This window comes from Mustelus asterias, chromosome 28 (assembly GCF_964213995.1).
Source record: "Mustelus asterias chromosome 28, sMusAst1.hap1.1, whole genome shotgun sequence".
NCBI lineage: Eukaryota > Metazoa > Chordata > Chondrichthyes > Carcharhiniformes > Triakidae > Mustelus > Mustelus asterias.
Genome location: NC_135828.1, coordinates 20,701,666 through 20,720,152, shown reverse-complemented (window position 1 = coordinate 20,720,152; position 18,487 = coordinate 20,701,666). Strand labels below are relative to the sequence as shown.

Sequence of the window (18,487 nt, the reverse complement as noted above, 5' to 3'; positions counted from 1 at the left end):
CTAAATTTGAAATTAGCCCCTTAGTGTCCAAAGATGTATAGTTTAGGTGGATTGGCCATGTTAAATTGCCTTAGCGTGCCAAGGTGTGTAAATTAGAGGGATGAGCAGATAAATATCACGGGGACAGGGCCTGGGTAAGATGCTCTGTTGGAAAATCGCGGCAGACTAGATGGGCCAGATGGCCTCCTTCTGCACTGTAGGGAATTCTACGATTCTATATAACATATGTATAAATGTATATTTCAGAAATTAAGAATGCAAAAATTGGCATCATAGTTCTAGTAATTTGACTGGAATTGATTGCAGCAAGATTGCTAAATACAGTAATCAGGAGTGAACTAGCATGTCATTCTGTGCTGTAAAGATATTTAGATATATTTATGACTGATTTTACCTTGTCCCCAGGCTGTGGCCTCATCAGAGATACTTGATCATAACCTCTGCGAAAAAGAGCCCATAAGGCATCCAATTTTCCCTAGAAAAATTATCACAACAATATTAGGAACAAAATTTACTTGCTGCTTACCAAAAAAGTACCCTGTTGCACTTTAGAAATGACAAACATTAACTCAGAAACCTAGTCCACATTAGTCCACATTGGTACCAGTCATCAATACATTGAGCTCTGTACAGTGTTAATAATGGGCCCGATTCTCCTACATCACCGTCGGCTGGGAATCTCCGGTTCCGTTGCATGGAACGGAGATTTGGCTGTGCGCCAAATCGTGACTGGCCGGAGAATTCCAGCCAATGACTCGTGACAGGCAGACCCAGGCGTTTTATGCAGGAACAAGGGCCCTGATTTTACCGGCACACCCGCCCCGGAATCGGGGCAGGCGAGGCACAGCAGAACAGCATTCTCCATTGGCCTCGGGCGTGACCTTACGAGCCTCGGGTGGGCGTGCCAGTAAAACTCCGGCCCAAGTGTCATTTCATATATTGTGGTCAAACAGAAGAATTGGAAGCATGTGACAAAAATTTACTGATTTTGAATCTTACTCTAGAAATATATTTTTTAAAACACAAAATACTATTTAGAGAACCTGTTCCATGTTCCATGCAGGCTACTTTTGAATGCTACAAATATTTAACACCATTTTCAAGTTTTAAGTTAGAAATTCTGACTTTAGAAAATTCTTAATGAATTGCTATTGAATCATTGTGTATCTGTGGGCTCAACTGTGTCTCACCAGCTTTCTACAAATGTTCAAGATTCTCTATGCCGCAGCTACTATTCCTATGCGGTGACACGGCCAAACACTAATTCGCAGTTTTTCAACCACAACCATCTCCCATTGCACTATTTTGTAACATTACACTTTGCTTTGCAGTGCACATTCACTCAAAATTCACTGATTCATTTTCTGATGTGCAAAATATTGACACAAATCATAGGACGGAATTCTCCCATTTTAAGGCTAAGGGCCGTGGCGGGGGCAGGAAGGTGGAATGTTTCCCGCTGCTGAGGCCAAATCCTCTAGCCCCGGCTTCATTAATTATGCACCAGAATGTTTTACGCCATATTCAGTGGCATGGCAGGCTTGGATGGCACTTTAGACTGTCATCGTAACCAGCTGCCATGTTTGAAAAGGCGCCCAACTTCACTGACCCACTATTGGAGAAAGAAGGTGGGCCGCCTGAAAATGCAGATAGAACTCCGGGAGCACTCTGAGACCGGAAGGTGGACCTCCTGAGAATGAAGATGGATCTTCTGAAACATTCTAAGGCTGCAAGATGGACCCTCTCCAGGACACCGCATCTGGAAGGTCCATCTGCAGACGTTCGCCCGACCCAGGGTCCAGGCTGGTGTGCAGCCGCCATCCTGAACTCTGGAGGCAGCCCCAAACATTGTTCAGGTGAGTCCCAACATCTGCACGCCATGTTATTCCAAATGTGTTTCTCGCTGGCATCATGGTGAATCTGGCATGGGGGGGGGGGGGGGTCACCAGCAGAAGATCCTGCTGTAAGCTCACGCTGGTATGAAACTGATTTCTGGGTCTCCATAAGACCAAAAGATATAGGCGCCGAATTAGGCCATTCAGTCCATCAAGTCTGCTCCGTCATTCAATCATGGCTGATACCCCATTCTCCCAACTTTTCCCCATAACCTTGGATCCCCTTACCAATTAAGAACCTCGCTCTCTCTGTCTAAACACACTTACTGATCTGGCCTCCACAGCCTTCTGTGGCAATGAATTCCACAGATTCACCATCCTCCAGCTGAAGAAATTCCTCCTCATCTCAGTTCTAAAGGGTTGTCCCTTTACTCTGAGACTGTGCCATTGGATCCGTCTTTCCTACTAATGGAAACACCTTCTCCGTGTCCACTCTATCCAGGCCTTTCAGTATTCTATAAGTTACAGTGAGAACCCCCTCATCCTTCTAAATTGCATCAAGTACTGACCCATAGTCCTCAAACGCTTCTCATGTGTCCACATTCCCATTTCCCATCATGTTCTCCCCTCATGCCCATTATCGTACCCACTGGCAGGGAACTGGGAGAATTTCGCTCACAATTTCTAAAAAGAATACGCAACAGTCTGTGACATGGCCAGCATAATGCACATGTCTGCACTATTTGGGTGATTATGTGACACAGAATTACTTGATGCTTTATCCTGCTCCTTTTATAATCAGTCAGAACACACAAGATAAGCAGAGCGAGAAATAAATTACCTTAACCGGTGTGTACCATTTTCTCTGGTCTGGTGGGGGTCTTCGGGGTTTGTAGGGCCGAGGATCCAGCGGTTCAAACTCTTGATCTGGCATCTTGACGACTGCATTTTTGGGTTTTTCTAATTTTGCACCTTCTTCAGTGGAACCTTTGTCACCCCAGCGTACCTGACCAAAAATAAATTAATTCAGGAAGTTGAAATACTGTAAGAAATGTAAGTATTGGAATCATTGTAAAAAAGATGGCAATACTTAGGTACCATAATTCCCTTCTTTCAGAAAGAGAGAACGATTGGTTTGCTCATTAGCTATGAACTCACTCGTGAAATCTCAGGCACAAGCAACTTTGAAACACAAGTTCTGAGAATTCAATATTAATGGGGTAATTAATAGCAGAGGGAGGCAAACATTCTCTCATTTGTTTTTAAAGAACTAGAAGCTTCACAAAAAAAACAAAGTTGCAGTAAAGATGAGGGGCGAGAATCTCCAACCACGCGCACCCCAAATTCCTGCCCGAGCTCAACAGACCTTCAAATGGTCTTCTCTCACCCTCTATGGTTCCCACGGTGGGTGAGACGGGAGAATTTCAGCCCAGATTTTGATCAAACTAGGCATTCAGTGCTGATGATATCATGTGCCCTGAAAGGTCAAAGGGCAATGGGGGAGGGAAGGAATTTTGCACTCAAGTGAGTGCAAAAGGCAATGTGGGTGCAAAATCCTGCAAGAGTCGGAAACGAGGTTCTTGCTGGTGTTTATTTTAAACACAGGCTCCATCAGGTTCTGCCCTGCCAGTGATGGCGTAAACCTCACCCCCAGATTTTCTGTGCACTGAGCGCCAGAAAACCTGGTCTGAAAACTTGGCTATGCAGAAGGAGGCCATTCGGCCCATTGAGTCTGCACTGACTCTCTGACATCTCAACCAGCGCCCACCCCTACCCCCCCAACCACGTAACCCCACACATTTATCATGGCTAATTCCTCCTAACCTGCACAACTTTGGACACTCAGGGGCAATTTAGCATGGTCAATCCACCTAACCTGCACATCTTTGGACACTAAGGGCCAATTTAGCATGGTCAACCTACCTAACCTGCACATCTTGGAACACTAAGGGGCAATTTAGCATGGCTAATTCACTTAACCTACACATCTTTGGACTGTGGGAGGAAATCGGAGCACCCAGAGGAAACCCATGCAGACACATGCAAACTCCACAAAGGCAGTCACCCAAAGCCGGAATCAAACCCAGGTCCCTGGTGCTGTGAGGCAGCAGTTATAGCCACTGTGCCACTCCAAATGAATCACTAAAAGTTCCAATGCAGGTACAGCAAGTGATTAGGAAGGCAAATGGAATGTTGGCACTTATTGCAAGGGGAATGGAATATAAAATTGTATTGCTACAATTGTGTAGGGCATTGGTGACACTACACCTGGAGTACCATGTACAATTTTGGTCTCTTTACTTGATTAGAAGCAGTTCAGAGAAGGTTCACATGACTGATCCCTGGGATGAAGTTGTTACCTTATGAGGAAAGGTTGGGCAAGTCGGGCCTGTGTCCATGGAGTTTAGAAGAATTTGAGGTGATCCTATTAAAATATACAAGATCCTGAAGGGAATTGTTGAGAGGATGTTTCCCATTGTTGGAGAGATCAGAACCAGGACACACAGTTATGTGTCTCCCATTTAAAGGGATGAGGAGAAACATTTTCTCACAGTCGGTCATTGGTCTGTGCAATTATCTTCCCCAGAGAGATGTGGAGGGTGAATCATTGACTATTTTTAAGGCTGGGTTAGATAGATTCTTGATCAAGAAGGGAGTCAAAGCGCCAAGTGGGTAAACAGGAAAGTAAGAGACCACAATCAGATCAACATGATTTTATCAAATGGCAGAGCAGGCTCGAGGGCCGAATGGTCTACTTGTGCTCCTAATCCATATGTAAAGGTCAGAATTGTCTGACCTCGCCCCTGGCTGGGATTCTCCGGTCCCGCTGTTGTGAACAGAGATTTGGCTGAGCACCAAATTCTCCGTTCCCGCTGGCAGCGACTGCGGGGTGTGTGAGACCGGAGAATTTTGGCCGATATTGCAAATTAATTATTGGAATAATTATAAAATGTGAAGTGTAGTTAAAATAAAGTATTTTTTAAATGCTGCAATGCTCTATTGTTAATTTGTAAAGTTAACATTTGCAGTAGAATCGCTCCCACTTATTAAATGTGCTTTGAATTTGTCAAACATGTTCCGACATCACAAAAAGCATCTGTGCATTAGTGCAGAAAAGATGTTTTCAATTACTGAAACAGAAAAAGAGATAGCAACATATGTGGACTTGTACTTAGGAAGAAAAGGTGAACCTTCTGTGACATTTTGCAATGCATTGAAAAAATGCTTAAACCTACAGCTCTATTTTATATACTGCATAAGTAACAAGATGGAGATTCATTCCCATCATTTTTTTGATAGCAATGTTTGGAGACACTTATATCAGACCCGGGTGGAGCCAAGGTCAAAGGATTGAAGGACGCTGTAGTCTTGTTTGCCAACATGACAATGCACATCCAGACGTCACCCTCCAGTGTTGCATTGCCACTTGTGTTAGACTCAGAATAGCAACAAGACTGGAGATGTAAGTCAAAGGAGCAAATCAATTTTCATCAATTTTGACTGTTCTGAAACACTACGTTCGAAATCCTGGAGATCAATTTTGGACTAGGGTCCAAAATACACCATAAGATCTCCCAACCTAAATATATTAATTAGATCTGCTTTTGCTCCAAAGCTGCAATCGTTTTTGCAAAGGTAGTGAGGAGTTGGTGATTTTTTTGGCGATTTGAATCTTGCTCCCCACCGAAAAAACAGACAGTAATCAGACATAAATTCATCCCCAGAGATCTCCAGGAAGCTACATAGAACATAGAACATAGAACATTACAGCGCAGAACAGGCCCTTCGGCCCACGATGTTGCACCGACCAGTTAAAAAAAAAAAAAAACTGTGACCCTCCAACCTAAACCAATTTCTTTTCGTCCATGAACCTATCTACGGATCTCTTAAACGCCCCCAAACTAGGCGCATTTACTACTGATGCTGGCAGGGCATTCCAATCCCTCACCACCCTCTGGGTAAAGAACCTACCCCTGACATCGGTTCTATAACTACCCCCCCTCAATTTAAAGCCATGCCCCCTCGTGCTGGATTTCTCCATCAGAGGAAAAAGGCTATCACTATCCACCCTATCTAAACCTCTAATCATCTTATATGTTTCAATAAGATCCCCTCTTAGCCGCCGCCTTTCCAGCGAAAACAATCCCAAATCCCTCAGCCTCTCCTCATAGGATCTCCCCTCCATACCAGGCAACATCCTGGTAAACCTCCTCTGCACCCTCTCCAAAGCCTCCACATCCTTCCTGTAATGTGGGGACCAGAACTGCACACAGTACTCCAAGTGCGGCCGCACCAGAGTTGTGTACAGTTGCAACATAACGCTACGACTCCTAAATTCAATCCCCCTACCAATAAACGCCAAGACACCATATGCCTTCTTAACAACCTTATCTACTTGATTCCCAACTTTCAGGGATCTATGCACACATACACCTAGATCCCTCTGCTCCTCCACACTATTCAAAGTCCTCCCGTTAGCCTTATACTCAACACATCTGTTATTCCTACCAAAGTGAATTACCTCACACTTCTCCGCATTAAACTCCATCCGCCACCTCTCGGCCCAACTTTGCAACCTGTCTAAGTCTTCCTGCAGACTACGACACCCTTCCTCACTGTCTACCACACCACCGACTTTGGTGTCATCAGCAAATTTGCTAATCCACCCAACTATACCCTCATCCAGATCATTAATAAATATTACAAACAGCAGTGGCCCCAAAACAGATCCCTGAGGTACACCACTTGTAACCGCACTCCATGATGAATATTTACTATCAACCACCACCCTCTGTTTCCTATCCGCTAGCCAATTCCTGATCCAATTTCCTAGATCACCCCCAATCCCATACATCTGCATTTTCTGCAGAAGCCTACCATGGTGAACCTTATCAAACGCCTTACTAAAATCCATATATACCACGTCCACTGCCTTGCCCCCATCCACCTCCTTGGTCACTTTCTCAAAAAACTCAATAAGGTTAGTAAGGCACGACCTACCTGCCACAAAACCATGCTGACTATCACCTATCAATTCATTACTCTCCAAATAACTATAAATCCTATCCCTTATAATTTTTTCCAACATCTTGCCGACAACAGAAGTGAGACTCACCGGTCTATAATTCCCGGGGAAGTCTCTGTTCCCCTTCTTAAACAATGGGACAACATTCGCTAACCTCCAATCTTCTGGTACTATACCAGAGGCCAACGACGACCTGAAGATCAGAGCCAGAGGCGCTGCAATCACTTCTCTTGCCTCCCAGAGAATCCTTGGATAAATCCCATCCGGACCAGGGGATTTATCTATTTTCAGACCCTCCAGAATATCCTGCACATCCTCCTTATCAACTGTAATACTGTCTATTCTACTCCCTTGCAACCCAGTGTCCTCCTCAGCTATATTCATGTCCCCTTGCGTGAACACCGAAGAGAAATATTGGTTCAATGCTTCACCAATCTCCTCCGGTTCCACACATAACTTCCCTCTGCCATCTATAACTGGCCCTAAACTTGCCCTAACCAACCTTCTGTTCTTGACATACCTATAGAACGCCTTAGGATTCTCTTTAACCCTATCCGCCAAAGTCTTCTCATGTCCCCTTTTAGCCCTTCTAAGCTCGCTCTTCAACTCCCTCTTAGCCAATCTAAAGCTTTCTAGTGCACTACCCGAGTGCTCACGTCTCATCCGAACATAAGCCTCCTTTTTCTTTTTAACCAACAAATAAACTTTTTTGGTGCACCACGGTTCCCTAGCCCTACCAATTCCTCCTTGCCTGACAGGGACATACCTATCACAGACTCGCAGTAGCTGCTCCTTGAAAAAACTCCACATGTCGGACGTTCCCAGTCCCTGTAATCTCCTAGTCCAACCTATGTTTCCTAATTCTCTCCTAATAGCCTCATAATTACCCTTCCCCCAGCTAAAACCACTGGCCCGAGGTTCATGCCTATCCCTTTCCATCACTAAGGTGAACGTAACCGAATTGTGGTCACTATCACCAAAATGCACACCAACTTCCAAGTCTAGCACCTGGTCTGGCTCATTTCCCAGCACCAGATCCAATATAGCCTCACCTCTAGTTGGCCTGTCTACATACTGAGTCAAAAAACCTTCCTGCACGCTTTGAACAAAAACTGACCCCTCTAACGAGCTAGAGCTATAACAATTCCAGTCAATATTAGTCAAGTTAAAATCCCCCATAACAATTGCCCTATTACTTTCACTCCTAAGCAGGATTGACTCCGCAATCCTTTCCTCAACCTCTCTAGAACTTTTAGGAGGTCTATAAAAGACTCCCAACAGGGTGACCTCTCCTCTCCTATTTCTAATCTCCGCCCATACTACCTCAACAGATAAGTCCTCATCAAACCTCCTCTCTGACACTGTGATACAATCTTTGACCAATAATGCTACCCCTCCCCCTCTTCTACCTCCTTCCCTACTTCGACTAAAACATTTGAACCCCGGGACCTGCAGCATCCATTCCTGCCCCTGCTCTATCCATGTCTCTGAAATAGCCACAACATCGAAGTCCCAGGTACTGATCCACGCTGCAAGTTCACCCACTTTATTGCGAATACTCCTGGCATTGAAGTATACACATTTCAAACCCTGTTCCACCCCACCTCTGCAATGCCGTGCATTGCAGTCCCCATCCATGCATCCCTCACTTTCAGCCCCACTACTCAGGATCCCTCCCCCCCCCCGAATCAGTTTAAACCTCCCTGCATGGCCTTAGCAAATTTACCCCCCAGGATATTGGTCCCCTTCTGATTAAGGTGTAGACCATCCTTCTCATAGAGGTCACACCTTCCCCAGTACGAGCCCCAATTGCTTAAGTACCTGAACCCCTCCCTCCTGCACCATCCCCTCAGCCATGAATTCAAACCTTCCCTCTCCCTATTCCTCTCTAAACTATCCCGTGGTACAGGCAAGAGTCCAGAGATAACCACTCTGTCAGTCTTGGCCTTTAGTTTCCACCCCAACTCCATAAATCCCTGCCTAATATCCCCTTCCCCTATCCTCCCTATGTCGTGTGTCCCCACATGTACAATAACTTGTGGTTTATCTCCCTCCCCCCTAAGAGTCCTGAATACCCTGTCAGACACATCCCGGACCCCAGCCCCTGGTAGGCAACACACCAACCCTGAGTCCCTACCTTTAGTTCCGACCCTCCTATCTGTCCCCTTAATTGTGGAGTCCCCAATCACAAGGCCCAGTCTTTTACAGCCCCTAACCACCTGAGCTTTCTCACTCGGCTCACCCCCAGAGATCTGCTCTCTATGCTCAGTTGATTCCTCCTCAACTGTAGCCTCCAGCACCGAAAACCTATTATGGAGGGGAACCGCCCCAGGGGATTGTCTTCCCGATTGCTTCTTACCCCTCCTCCTGGCATTGACCCAAGCCTCATTTCTAGGAGTTACTATTTCTCTATAACTCCTATCAACTTCCACCTCCGCCTCCCGAATTATGCGGAGTTCCTCTACCTCCCCCTCCAGCTCCTTTACACGCTCCTCCAGAAGCTGCAATCTAATGCACTTCTTACAACTAAAATCTCCTGAAACACTACTGGATTTCCTCACCACATACATCCCACAGGAGATGCAGCATACTGCCTGAACTGCCATCCCTGAAGCCATTACCAGCAAGAAAAAAAGAAAACAAAAAACTTCCCCACACTTATAATTAGGTTAGAGGAGGATGGAAGGGTGGGATCCTCTACCAGTGTAGAGGATCGGGTATCTCCTCTGCACCAATTTATAGGGCTAGGGGCCCGAGAGAAAAAAAAACTACTACTGAGGGGGAACCTCCCAGGTAACTGACTTTTAAAGTTAAAATAAAAACCCTTCCCAGACTCCTTTGCTGCCCACTTCTAGTTTTCACTTTAAACTTGAAAAACTGCTGTTAAAGTAAAGGCCAAAAAAAATACACACACTAGCTGACTAATTAAATAAATAAACAATTCAATTAATCCAATTAATCTCTTACCAGCACTGCTGCTTTTCAATCACCCCTCTCAGCTTGCTCCAGTGGATCAATGAGCTGCTCCAGTGGATCAAGTGGATCCAGTGGATCACCTAGTGTTTACAATTACAGATGCAACTAACACTGGTCAGTGCAACGGCTGTTACACTGTAATTTCTGAACTGCATTTAGAAAGTGGTACCACTGTGGCTTCAATTTACCAATTTAAGGACACTATGCAGATTGGTAAGGGGATAGATAGTCCAACCTGTTTGGGTTTTATATCTAGTCCCGAATAACTAAGCCATTGTGAAGCCATTTCATTTAACTTTAAAATTTACCAGTTATTAGAATCCGCAAACCACCTTTACCTTTCATAATGTGAGCAAAGGCCAACTGATAGTTGGTTCATTGTTATCCTGACATTATTAATCAGAGCTTGAGTGGCTTAAGTACAAAGTGTTGCGGACAATTTAAGCTGGTTTGTCATTTCAGTCTGTTCAGCAAATGCTTTGAAGGCAGCTACTGCTTGCAGAGCTGTACTCATGGCCTTCCAAGATGCCTGCTCCACGAACTCTCAAGATGGCAGCCATTCTGGCAGCCTTGTGGAGTCCGTGGACCATGCATATATAAGTTGCCTGAGACTGCACCCCGCCACATTTGGTTATTTGAAATATTGTTTGTTGCAGTTTTGTTTGCACTTCAGCCCCACGCTCCTAATCTCTTGGTGTGGAGAGGGGGTGGGGAAGGAGGAGGACCTCTTCGTGAACTTGCGTCTGGGCCTGACCAAACTTGCCATAAACAGATCCAGGCAGCGGGCGGTCGAGGGGGTTGTCTGATCCGACTGTCTGCCTCTACAGTGCGGTCACATTCGCAGATGGGTGTCCCTGGAGACACCATCGAGGCTTTCCATGCCCGTTGGGCACCTCCGGGACTGGGGTGGAGGTCTTATTGACCCCTTTAATCACATTTTAGTTTAATGATTTAAGTTTTATTTGAGAATCACTTTTTGTTTAAGACAGTATTCCTTTAAGGGGCTGCCCCTTTCATTTTGTTCCATAGTTTGTTTAATTTAGCTTAACTGGTTGACTTCAAAAGAGTTGGAGCCATCAGTACAACTCAATTCTTGCAGTTCTCTAAAGCAGAAATCAAGAGGAAAACCTTTTCTGTACAATAGGAAAAGTCAGCCAGGAATGTAATTGTGGCACAGATGTCACTGTGGCTTCAAATTTCAAATCTTAGATCACAAGTTTTCCTGAACTGTTTGCAACCTTTCCAAAAATAGCAGTGCGTGAACGTTTCAACAAGAATAAGCAACATTAAAAACCTCCATCCGTTTAATGCCACCCACTCCTCTTCCCCCATAGTACGACGCATCAACTGTTGGCCACTTTTTCTTTGCCATGGCTTCATCGTCAGATTCCTGCAGGGGGAAGAACAAAGGAAAGTTGCCGGGGTAGTGGAAAACCTCACTGGACTTTTTTGCCAAACTCGGAATCAGTGGAGTGAATCTCAAACAGCGAGTGTCTTTCAATTTTCGATCCAAGTTGCCATTGCCTTTATTAAAAACTAAGTGGATGTTCATGCTGAAATCAAATAAAGGATTCTTGTGTTCTCTTTGGAACTCCGTATCGGGTAAAAGCCAGGGAAAGCTAACACTTGACATTTGGAATCTGCATTAATTCATGTCCTATTCACACACAAATACAGGACAACAAATTCTGATCGTTCTTGCCAAAATAGGTCATTATGTAAGGACAATGCTATATTATGCTTCTGTCCACCATATCTCTCTGTAATGGTGACTGAAACACAGACCTCCCTGTGACTGTTGATGTTTTGTACTCTTCACTCCCAAGACTTTGAAGGCCACACAGACATGCACTTCAGTGGCACAGTGTGACAGCGATCTTTTGCAAAGCACTGTGTTAGAATCTTCGACCCTTGACTTTTCATAACCCAGTTAGCACAAGGAGGCGATTCTTCTGCCTGACTTGAACTTTTGCTATCCCAGTTTTCCTGAAACTAAGGCATATTATTTCGCTGGGGTTAAGGGATTTAATTATACTTTACAAACCAAATTGTAGTCGATAATAGTTATTATGAGTGTGGGCAATACGTACACTGTTTGTATCAAAAAACATCCTCGCATGGAGTTGAATATTCAGGACAGAAGTTGCACGTAAGTAAATTTAGGTGCAAGCTGTTCATATTCTCAACAAATTTCTCAGTATGGAATCATCATTATTAAATCAATTATCAAAGGACATAGCTAAGCGAAGATCATATCACTTACCTCCTCATACATTGGTGGAGGTGGTGGTTCTTTAATAACCTGTTAGGAATGAAATACAAATAAATCAGGTACCTTTGCTAATTTAGCATATAGTGAATTTGAATGGAAATAATTGATCTGTTATTTTCTACAGAACAGGTCTTTTTCAAATTAGGCACGATTGCCGTTATCTCTACTTTCAAACCTCTTGGCCGGGATTCTCCCAAAAAAGAACTGAGTGCCCAAACGAGAGATTTTCCTGCCTGATTTTTGGATGTACTTAGTTTACTGAATCTCCGGCACTACAGAGTGTCTGAGGGGGGATTCACGCCAGTAAGAACATAGAACATAGAACATAGAACATTACAGCGCAGAACAGGCCCTTCGGCCCACGATGTTGCACCGACCAGTTAAAAAAAAACTGTGACCCTCCAACCTAAACCAATTTCTTTTCGTCCATGAACCTATCTACGGATCTCTTAAACGCCCCCAAACTAGGCGCATTTACTACTGATGCTGGCAGGGCATTCCAATCCCTCACCACCCTCTGGGTAAAGAACCTACCCCTGACATCGGTTCTATAACTACCCCCCCTCAATTTAAAGCCATGCCCCCTCGTGCTGGATTTCTCCATCAGAGGAAAAAGGCTATCACTATCCACCCTATCTAAACCTCTAATCATCTTATATGTTTCAATAAGATCCCCTCTTAGCCGCCGCCTTTCCAGCGAAAACAATCCCAAATCCCTCAGCCTCTCCTCATAGGATCTCCCCTCCATACCAGGCAACATCCTGGTAAACCTCCTCTGCACCCTCTCCAAAGCCTCCACATCCTTCCTGTAATGTGGGGACCAGAACTGCACACAGTACTCCAAGTGCGGCCGCACCAGAGTTGTGTACAGTTGCAACATAACGCTACGACTCCTAAATTCAATCCCCCTACCAATAAACGCCAAGACACCATATGCCTTCTTAACAACCTTATCTACTTGATTCCCAACTTTCAGGGATCTATGCACACATACACCTAGATCCCTCTGCTCCTCCACACTATTCAAAGTCCTCCCGTTAGCCCTATACTCAACACATCTGTTATTCCTACCAAAGTGAATTACCTCACACTTCTCCGCATTAAACTCCATCCGCCACCTCTCGGCCCAACTTTGCAACCTGTCTAAGTCTTCCTGCAAACTACGACACCCTTCCTCACTGTCTACCACACCACCGACTTTGGTGTCATCAGCAAATTTGCTAATCCACCCAACTATACCCTCATCCAGATCATTAATAAATATTACAAACAGCAGTGGCCCCAAAACAGATCCCTGAGGTACACCACTTGTAACCGCACTCCATGATGAATATTTACTATCAACCACCACCCTCTGTTTCCTATCCGCTAGCCAATTCCTGATCCAATTTCCTAGATCACCCCCAATCCCATACATCTGCATTTTCTGCAGAAGCCTACCATGGTGAACCTTATCAAACGCCTTACTAAAATCCATATATACCACGTCCACTGCCTTGCCCCCATCCACCTCCTTGGTCACTTTCTCAAAAAACTCAATAAGGTTAGTAAGGCACGACCTACCTGCCACAAAACCATGCTGACTATCACCTATCAATTCATTACTCTCCAAATAACTATAAATCCTATCCCTTATAATTTTTTCCAACATCTTGCCGACAACAGAAGTGAGACTCACCGGTCTATAATTCCCGGGGAAGTCTCTGTTCCCCTTCTTAAACAATGGGACAACATTCGCTAACCTCCAATCTTCTGGTACTATACCAGAGGCCAACGACGACCTGAAGATCAGAGCCAGAGGCTCTGCAATCACTTCTCTTGCCTCCCAGAGAATCCTTGGATAAATCCCATCCGGACCAGGGGATTTATCTATTTTCAGACCCTCCAGAATATCCTGCACATCCTCCTTATCAACTGTAATACTGTCTATTCTACTCCCTTGCAACCCAGTGTCCTCCTCAGGGTGGGGGATACCGCTGGAGAGGCCAGAATCAGCGCGCTGAGCGAGCCATTGGGCGTACGCTGATCTGTCAGGTGGGGAGATCGGGCGTGCGCACTGACACCGCCACACCCCCTCCCCCCGCCCCCCTCCCACCCCACCACCAGCCTCCCAATCGCTGGCCTCCTAATTGTTTCCCGACCCCGCCGATGGGCAGTGCAAGGGTGCCAGGTGGGCAGTGCCAGGCTGGCAGTACCATGCTGGCACTGCCCAAGGGGCAGCCCCCCTGCCCCCGGCCTCCCGGGGGGGGGGGGGGGGGGGGGCTTCAATGACCTCTGCTCCCACCAGCGGGTGATCATGGCTGCTCCCTGTTGATGAGGACCAGTTGTAATCCGCTCTGCTGGGAATCTCTTCCGGCAGAGGGGTTGGTGGGCGGGGAGACGTGGACATGAGTGATCCTACCATTTCGGGCTCACTAACATGGAAATAGTGATTTCAATATTACAATTAGCCTCACGCTGATTTCCGGTGCGGGGCTGATTTAATCAGAAACCATGGCCCGGGAAACTCGAAATCAGCCAGACCGCCAGTCACGAGTCCCGCTACAGGCTCCTTGCTGATGTCTTCCGGCCTGCTGCGCTACCCGAGCAGCGCAGCAGGCAAGAAGAATCGCCCCCACCCACCCCCCCTCTTTTATATGCTCAAACTCCAAATTGACTTTATTATAAATAATATTCTAATGAACACAAGTTTCCAATGTTGTTACTTTAATGGTCATTCATTAATTAGATTTGGCTCGTGCTAGTCATGGCAAAATCAATTCCGGCCTCCCGGACTGCCTGGATCCACTACAGTTCGCCCACCGCTACATTAGGTCCACAGCAGATGCCATCTCCCTGGCCCTACACTCCACCCTGGAAAACCTAGATAACAAAGACACCTATTTATTGACTACAGCTCAGCCTTCAACACCATTATTCCGATTAAACTCGTCTTCAAACCCCGTGGCCTGGGGCTCGGCTCCTCCCTCTGCGACTGGATCCTGAACTTCCCAACCCACAAACCGCAATCAGTAAGGATAGGCAACAACTTCTGCTCCACAATCATCCTCAACACTGGTACCCCACAAGGCTGTGTTCTTAGCCCCTTACTATACTCCTTATACACCTATGACTGTGTGGCCAAATTTCCTCCAACTTGATTTCCACGTTTGCTGACGACACCACTGGAGTGGGTCGGATCTCAAACAATGACGACACGGAGTACAGGAAAGAGATAGCGAATCTGGTGAACTGGTGCAATAATCTCTCCTTCAATGTCAACAAAACGAAGGAGATAGTCATCGACTTCAGGAAGCGTAGTGGAGGACATGCCCTGCCTACATCAATGGGGACGAAGTACAAACCCATAGAATCCCTACAGTGCAGAAGGAGGCCATTCGGCTCATTGAGTCTGCACTGACCACAATCCAACCCAGGCGCTATTCCCGTAACCCCACATATTTCTCCTGCTAATCCACCTGACACTAGGGTTAATTTAGCATGGCCAATCAACCTAACCTGCACATCTTTGGGCTGTGGGAGGAAGCCATAGCACCTCGGGGAAACCCACGCAGACATGGGGAGAATGTGCAAAATCCACACAGACAGTGACCCGAAGCTGGAATTGAACCCAGGTCCCTGGAGTTGTGAGGCAGCAGTGCTAACCACCGTCGAGTGCTTCAAGTATTTAGGTGTCCAGATCACCCACAACCTGTCCTGGTCCCCCCATGCCGACACTATAGTTAAGAAAGCCCACCAATGCCTCTACTTTCTCAGAAGACTAAGGAAATTTGGCATGTCTGCTACGTCTCTCACCTATTTTTACAGATGCACTATTGAAAGCATTCTTTCTGGTTGTATCACAGCTTGGTATGGCTCCTGCTCTGTCCAAGACTGCAAGAAACTACAAAGGGTCGAGAACGAAGCCCAGTCCATCACTCAAACCAGCCTCCCATGCATTGACACTGTCTACACTTCCCGTTGCCTCGGCAAAGCAGCCAGCATAACCAAGGACCCCACGCACCCCGGACATTCTCTCTTCCACCTTCTTCCGCAGGAAAAAGGTACAAAAGTCTGAGAACACGTACCAACCGACTCAAGAACAGCTTCTTCCCTGCTGCCATCAGACTTTTGAATGGACCTACTTCGCATTAAATTGATCTTTCTCTACATCCTAGCTATGACTGTAACACTACATTCTGTACTCTCTCCTTTCCTTCTCTATGAACGGTATGCTTTGTCTGCACAGCGCACAAGAAACAATACTTTTCACTGTATACTAATACATATGACAATAATAAATCAAATCAAATCTAAGCTCTCTGGGTTTTGGTAAGTGGCATGTCCTCCTTCAGGGGATACAGTAGGCAAACAGTGTTATCACATTAATCCTTCCCCACCCTTGCCAATGGGGATATCAGGTTTGGGCTTACCACGTGTCCTCACTGGTATTGCTGAAGTAAGGTATTTAATATTGTGGGGGTTAGTTATTCCATGATACAGCATGTTGATGCTCCAGCATGCTGTGTCAAATACCTATCAATGTTTAAGGCAGAGAAGAGCAACTATTTTTTTTACATGTATAATCGTAATTATGGGAGATACTTCCAATTCTCAGAATCATCTACAATTATTGATTAAACATCATTACAGGAACAGTTAATTGAAGAAGTGATTGGGAACTTACCACAGTACAGCACAGAGGCCAAAACCACCACAGCAAGATCAATGCCAACAGCAGGAACAAAACTAATAGTGCAAGTAAAAGGATCGTTCCATCAGACTGAAAAGCAAGGAAAAATATTAAGCATGTTTGGCCGAAGCAATTCTACCAGGTAAACGCAATATTAATCTCAATGTTACAAATCTTGTAAGACAAGGAAAAATGATTTATAGGATGTCCAAATGCATAGCGCCGAGGAAAATTCTAACAATATGTGTGATTCAGACTGTCCCAAATAATCAGGAAAAAGATAGAGAAACTTACTCTATGAAAGGAAGGTAGCCAGAGATAAAAAAGAGTTGAGGGTGCCTCAGAGAAGAACTAGTAGTTTTATGAGGTGAGTAAGTCTTCCAGCTAAAAATATTAAAAGGGAGAGAGACATGAAGAAATAAGACCCTAAGAGAAAAAGAGCCACCTAAAAATGGCAGGAATAAATGAATCAAAAAGTAACACGGGACAGTAATTGGCAAACGATCTTTCTTAAATTGAAGTTTATGCATTCACTCTTTTATTGGCATTTACTAATACTCATTCCTTGGGCAGGATTTTCCACGTATTTTGTAGTGGTGGAGGTGGCCGCCATTGACCGTTGATAGGATCTTCTGGTCCCACCATTGTCAACGAGGATTCCTGTTGAATGCTCCCCTTGCCGCCATGCAGGGGTGCGCCGTCGGTGGGACCGGAAGATCCCACCAGCATGAATGGCTGGAAAGTTCCAGCCCTTGTTTATATTCTCCCAAAGTCATTATGAAGAAGATCAAAGCCACCAAAAAATTATTTGATTACAAAAAGTTACTCCAAAGCAGCAAAGCCACTGAATCTTCGGTTCATGCCTTTGTGACCTTGAATGTTGACTTTCACAATGCTTGAAAAGCTGGCTTTCCATCCTCACCTTCTAAAAACTAAAATTTCATACACATCACCCTGGCTAGGTTCTCACCCACAAGCTTAGGAGGCCCATTATCGCCAATCTCTACTAGGTCTCCATACCTTCAAAATTGATTTTAAGAGCCTTATCATGAGACCATAAAACCATAAGACATAGGAGCAAAATTGGGCCACTCAGCTCATCGAGTCTGCTCTGCCACTCAATCATGGCTGATATTTTTCTCATCCCCATTCTCCTGCCTTTTCCCCATAACCCCTGATCATTGCCTTCAAGCACCTGAGGCAGAATGTTCCACTCCTGTCAGTGATGGGAATCATGGTGGGTGGGGGCACTAAACCTGGTGTTCCGGAAAAAGTCAGTTTCCCACCACTACGAACCTAGTTTGGAATTTGGTTCCCCTGACTCTAATGACAGGTTAAAGATGAGTTGAGTTTTCTGCTGATCTATGTTGGGAACCACATTTGCATTCAATTGCATCTCACGAATGCTCATTAAAAGGCCAACTCTCTGGAACTGAGGGTAATGATGATAGGAAGGAACAGTCAGAGGAGGGAGTGGGATGCGGTAGGGCAGCAGGTCTAGAGTGAGAGTCTGGTAGGTGAAGGTCTCACCAGGGATGGGAGAGGACAGGTGGCTCGGACAATGGGAAGGGGTAGAGTAGGCAGGGGGATGGCAATGGCTTTGACGAGAGGAAAGGCATGTGGAAATGGATTGTGATAGGGACGGCACGGTGGCACAGTGGTTAGCACTGCTGCCTCACAGCGCCAGGGACCCGGGTTCGATTCCC

At 45.5% G+C, this 18,487-nt stretch overlaps 1 protein-coding gene across 1 annotated transcript in view; it reads right to left on the bottom strand.

Moving 5' to 3' along the window:
• The window catches only part of antxr1d (ANTXR cell adhesion molecule 1d), a 96,988-nt gene that overhangs the window by 19,733 nt on the left and 58,768 nt on the right, over positions 1-18,487 (bottom strand). The window contains exons 13-17 of the mRNA XM_078199646.1: positions 16,776-16,871; positions 12,101-12,139; positions 11,132-11,227; positions 2,677-2,841; positions 395-475 (exon numbers count right to left, since the gene is read on the bottom strand). Of these exons, the coding sequence (XP_078055772.1) occupies positions 395-475; positions 2,677-2,841; positions 11,132-11,227; positions 12,101-12,139; positions 16,776-16,871 (477 nt within the window). The remainder of the gene's footprint in view (positions 1-394; positions 476-2,676; positions 2,842-11,131; positions 11,228-12,100; positions 12,140-16,775; positions 16,872-18,487) is intronic.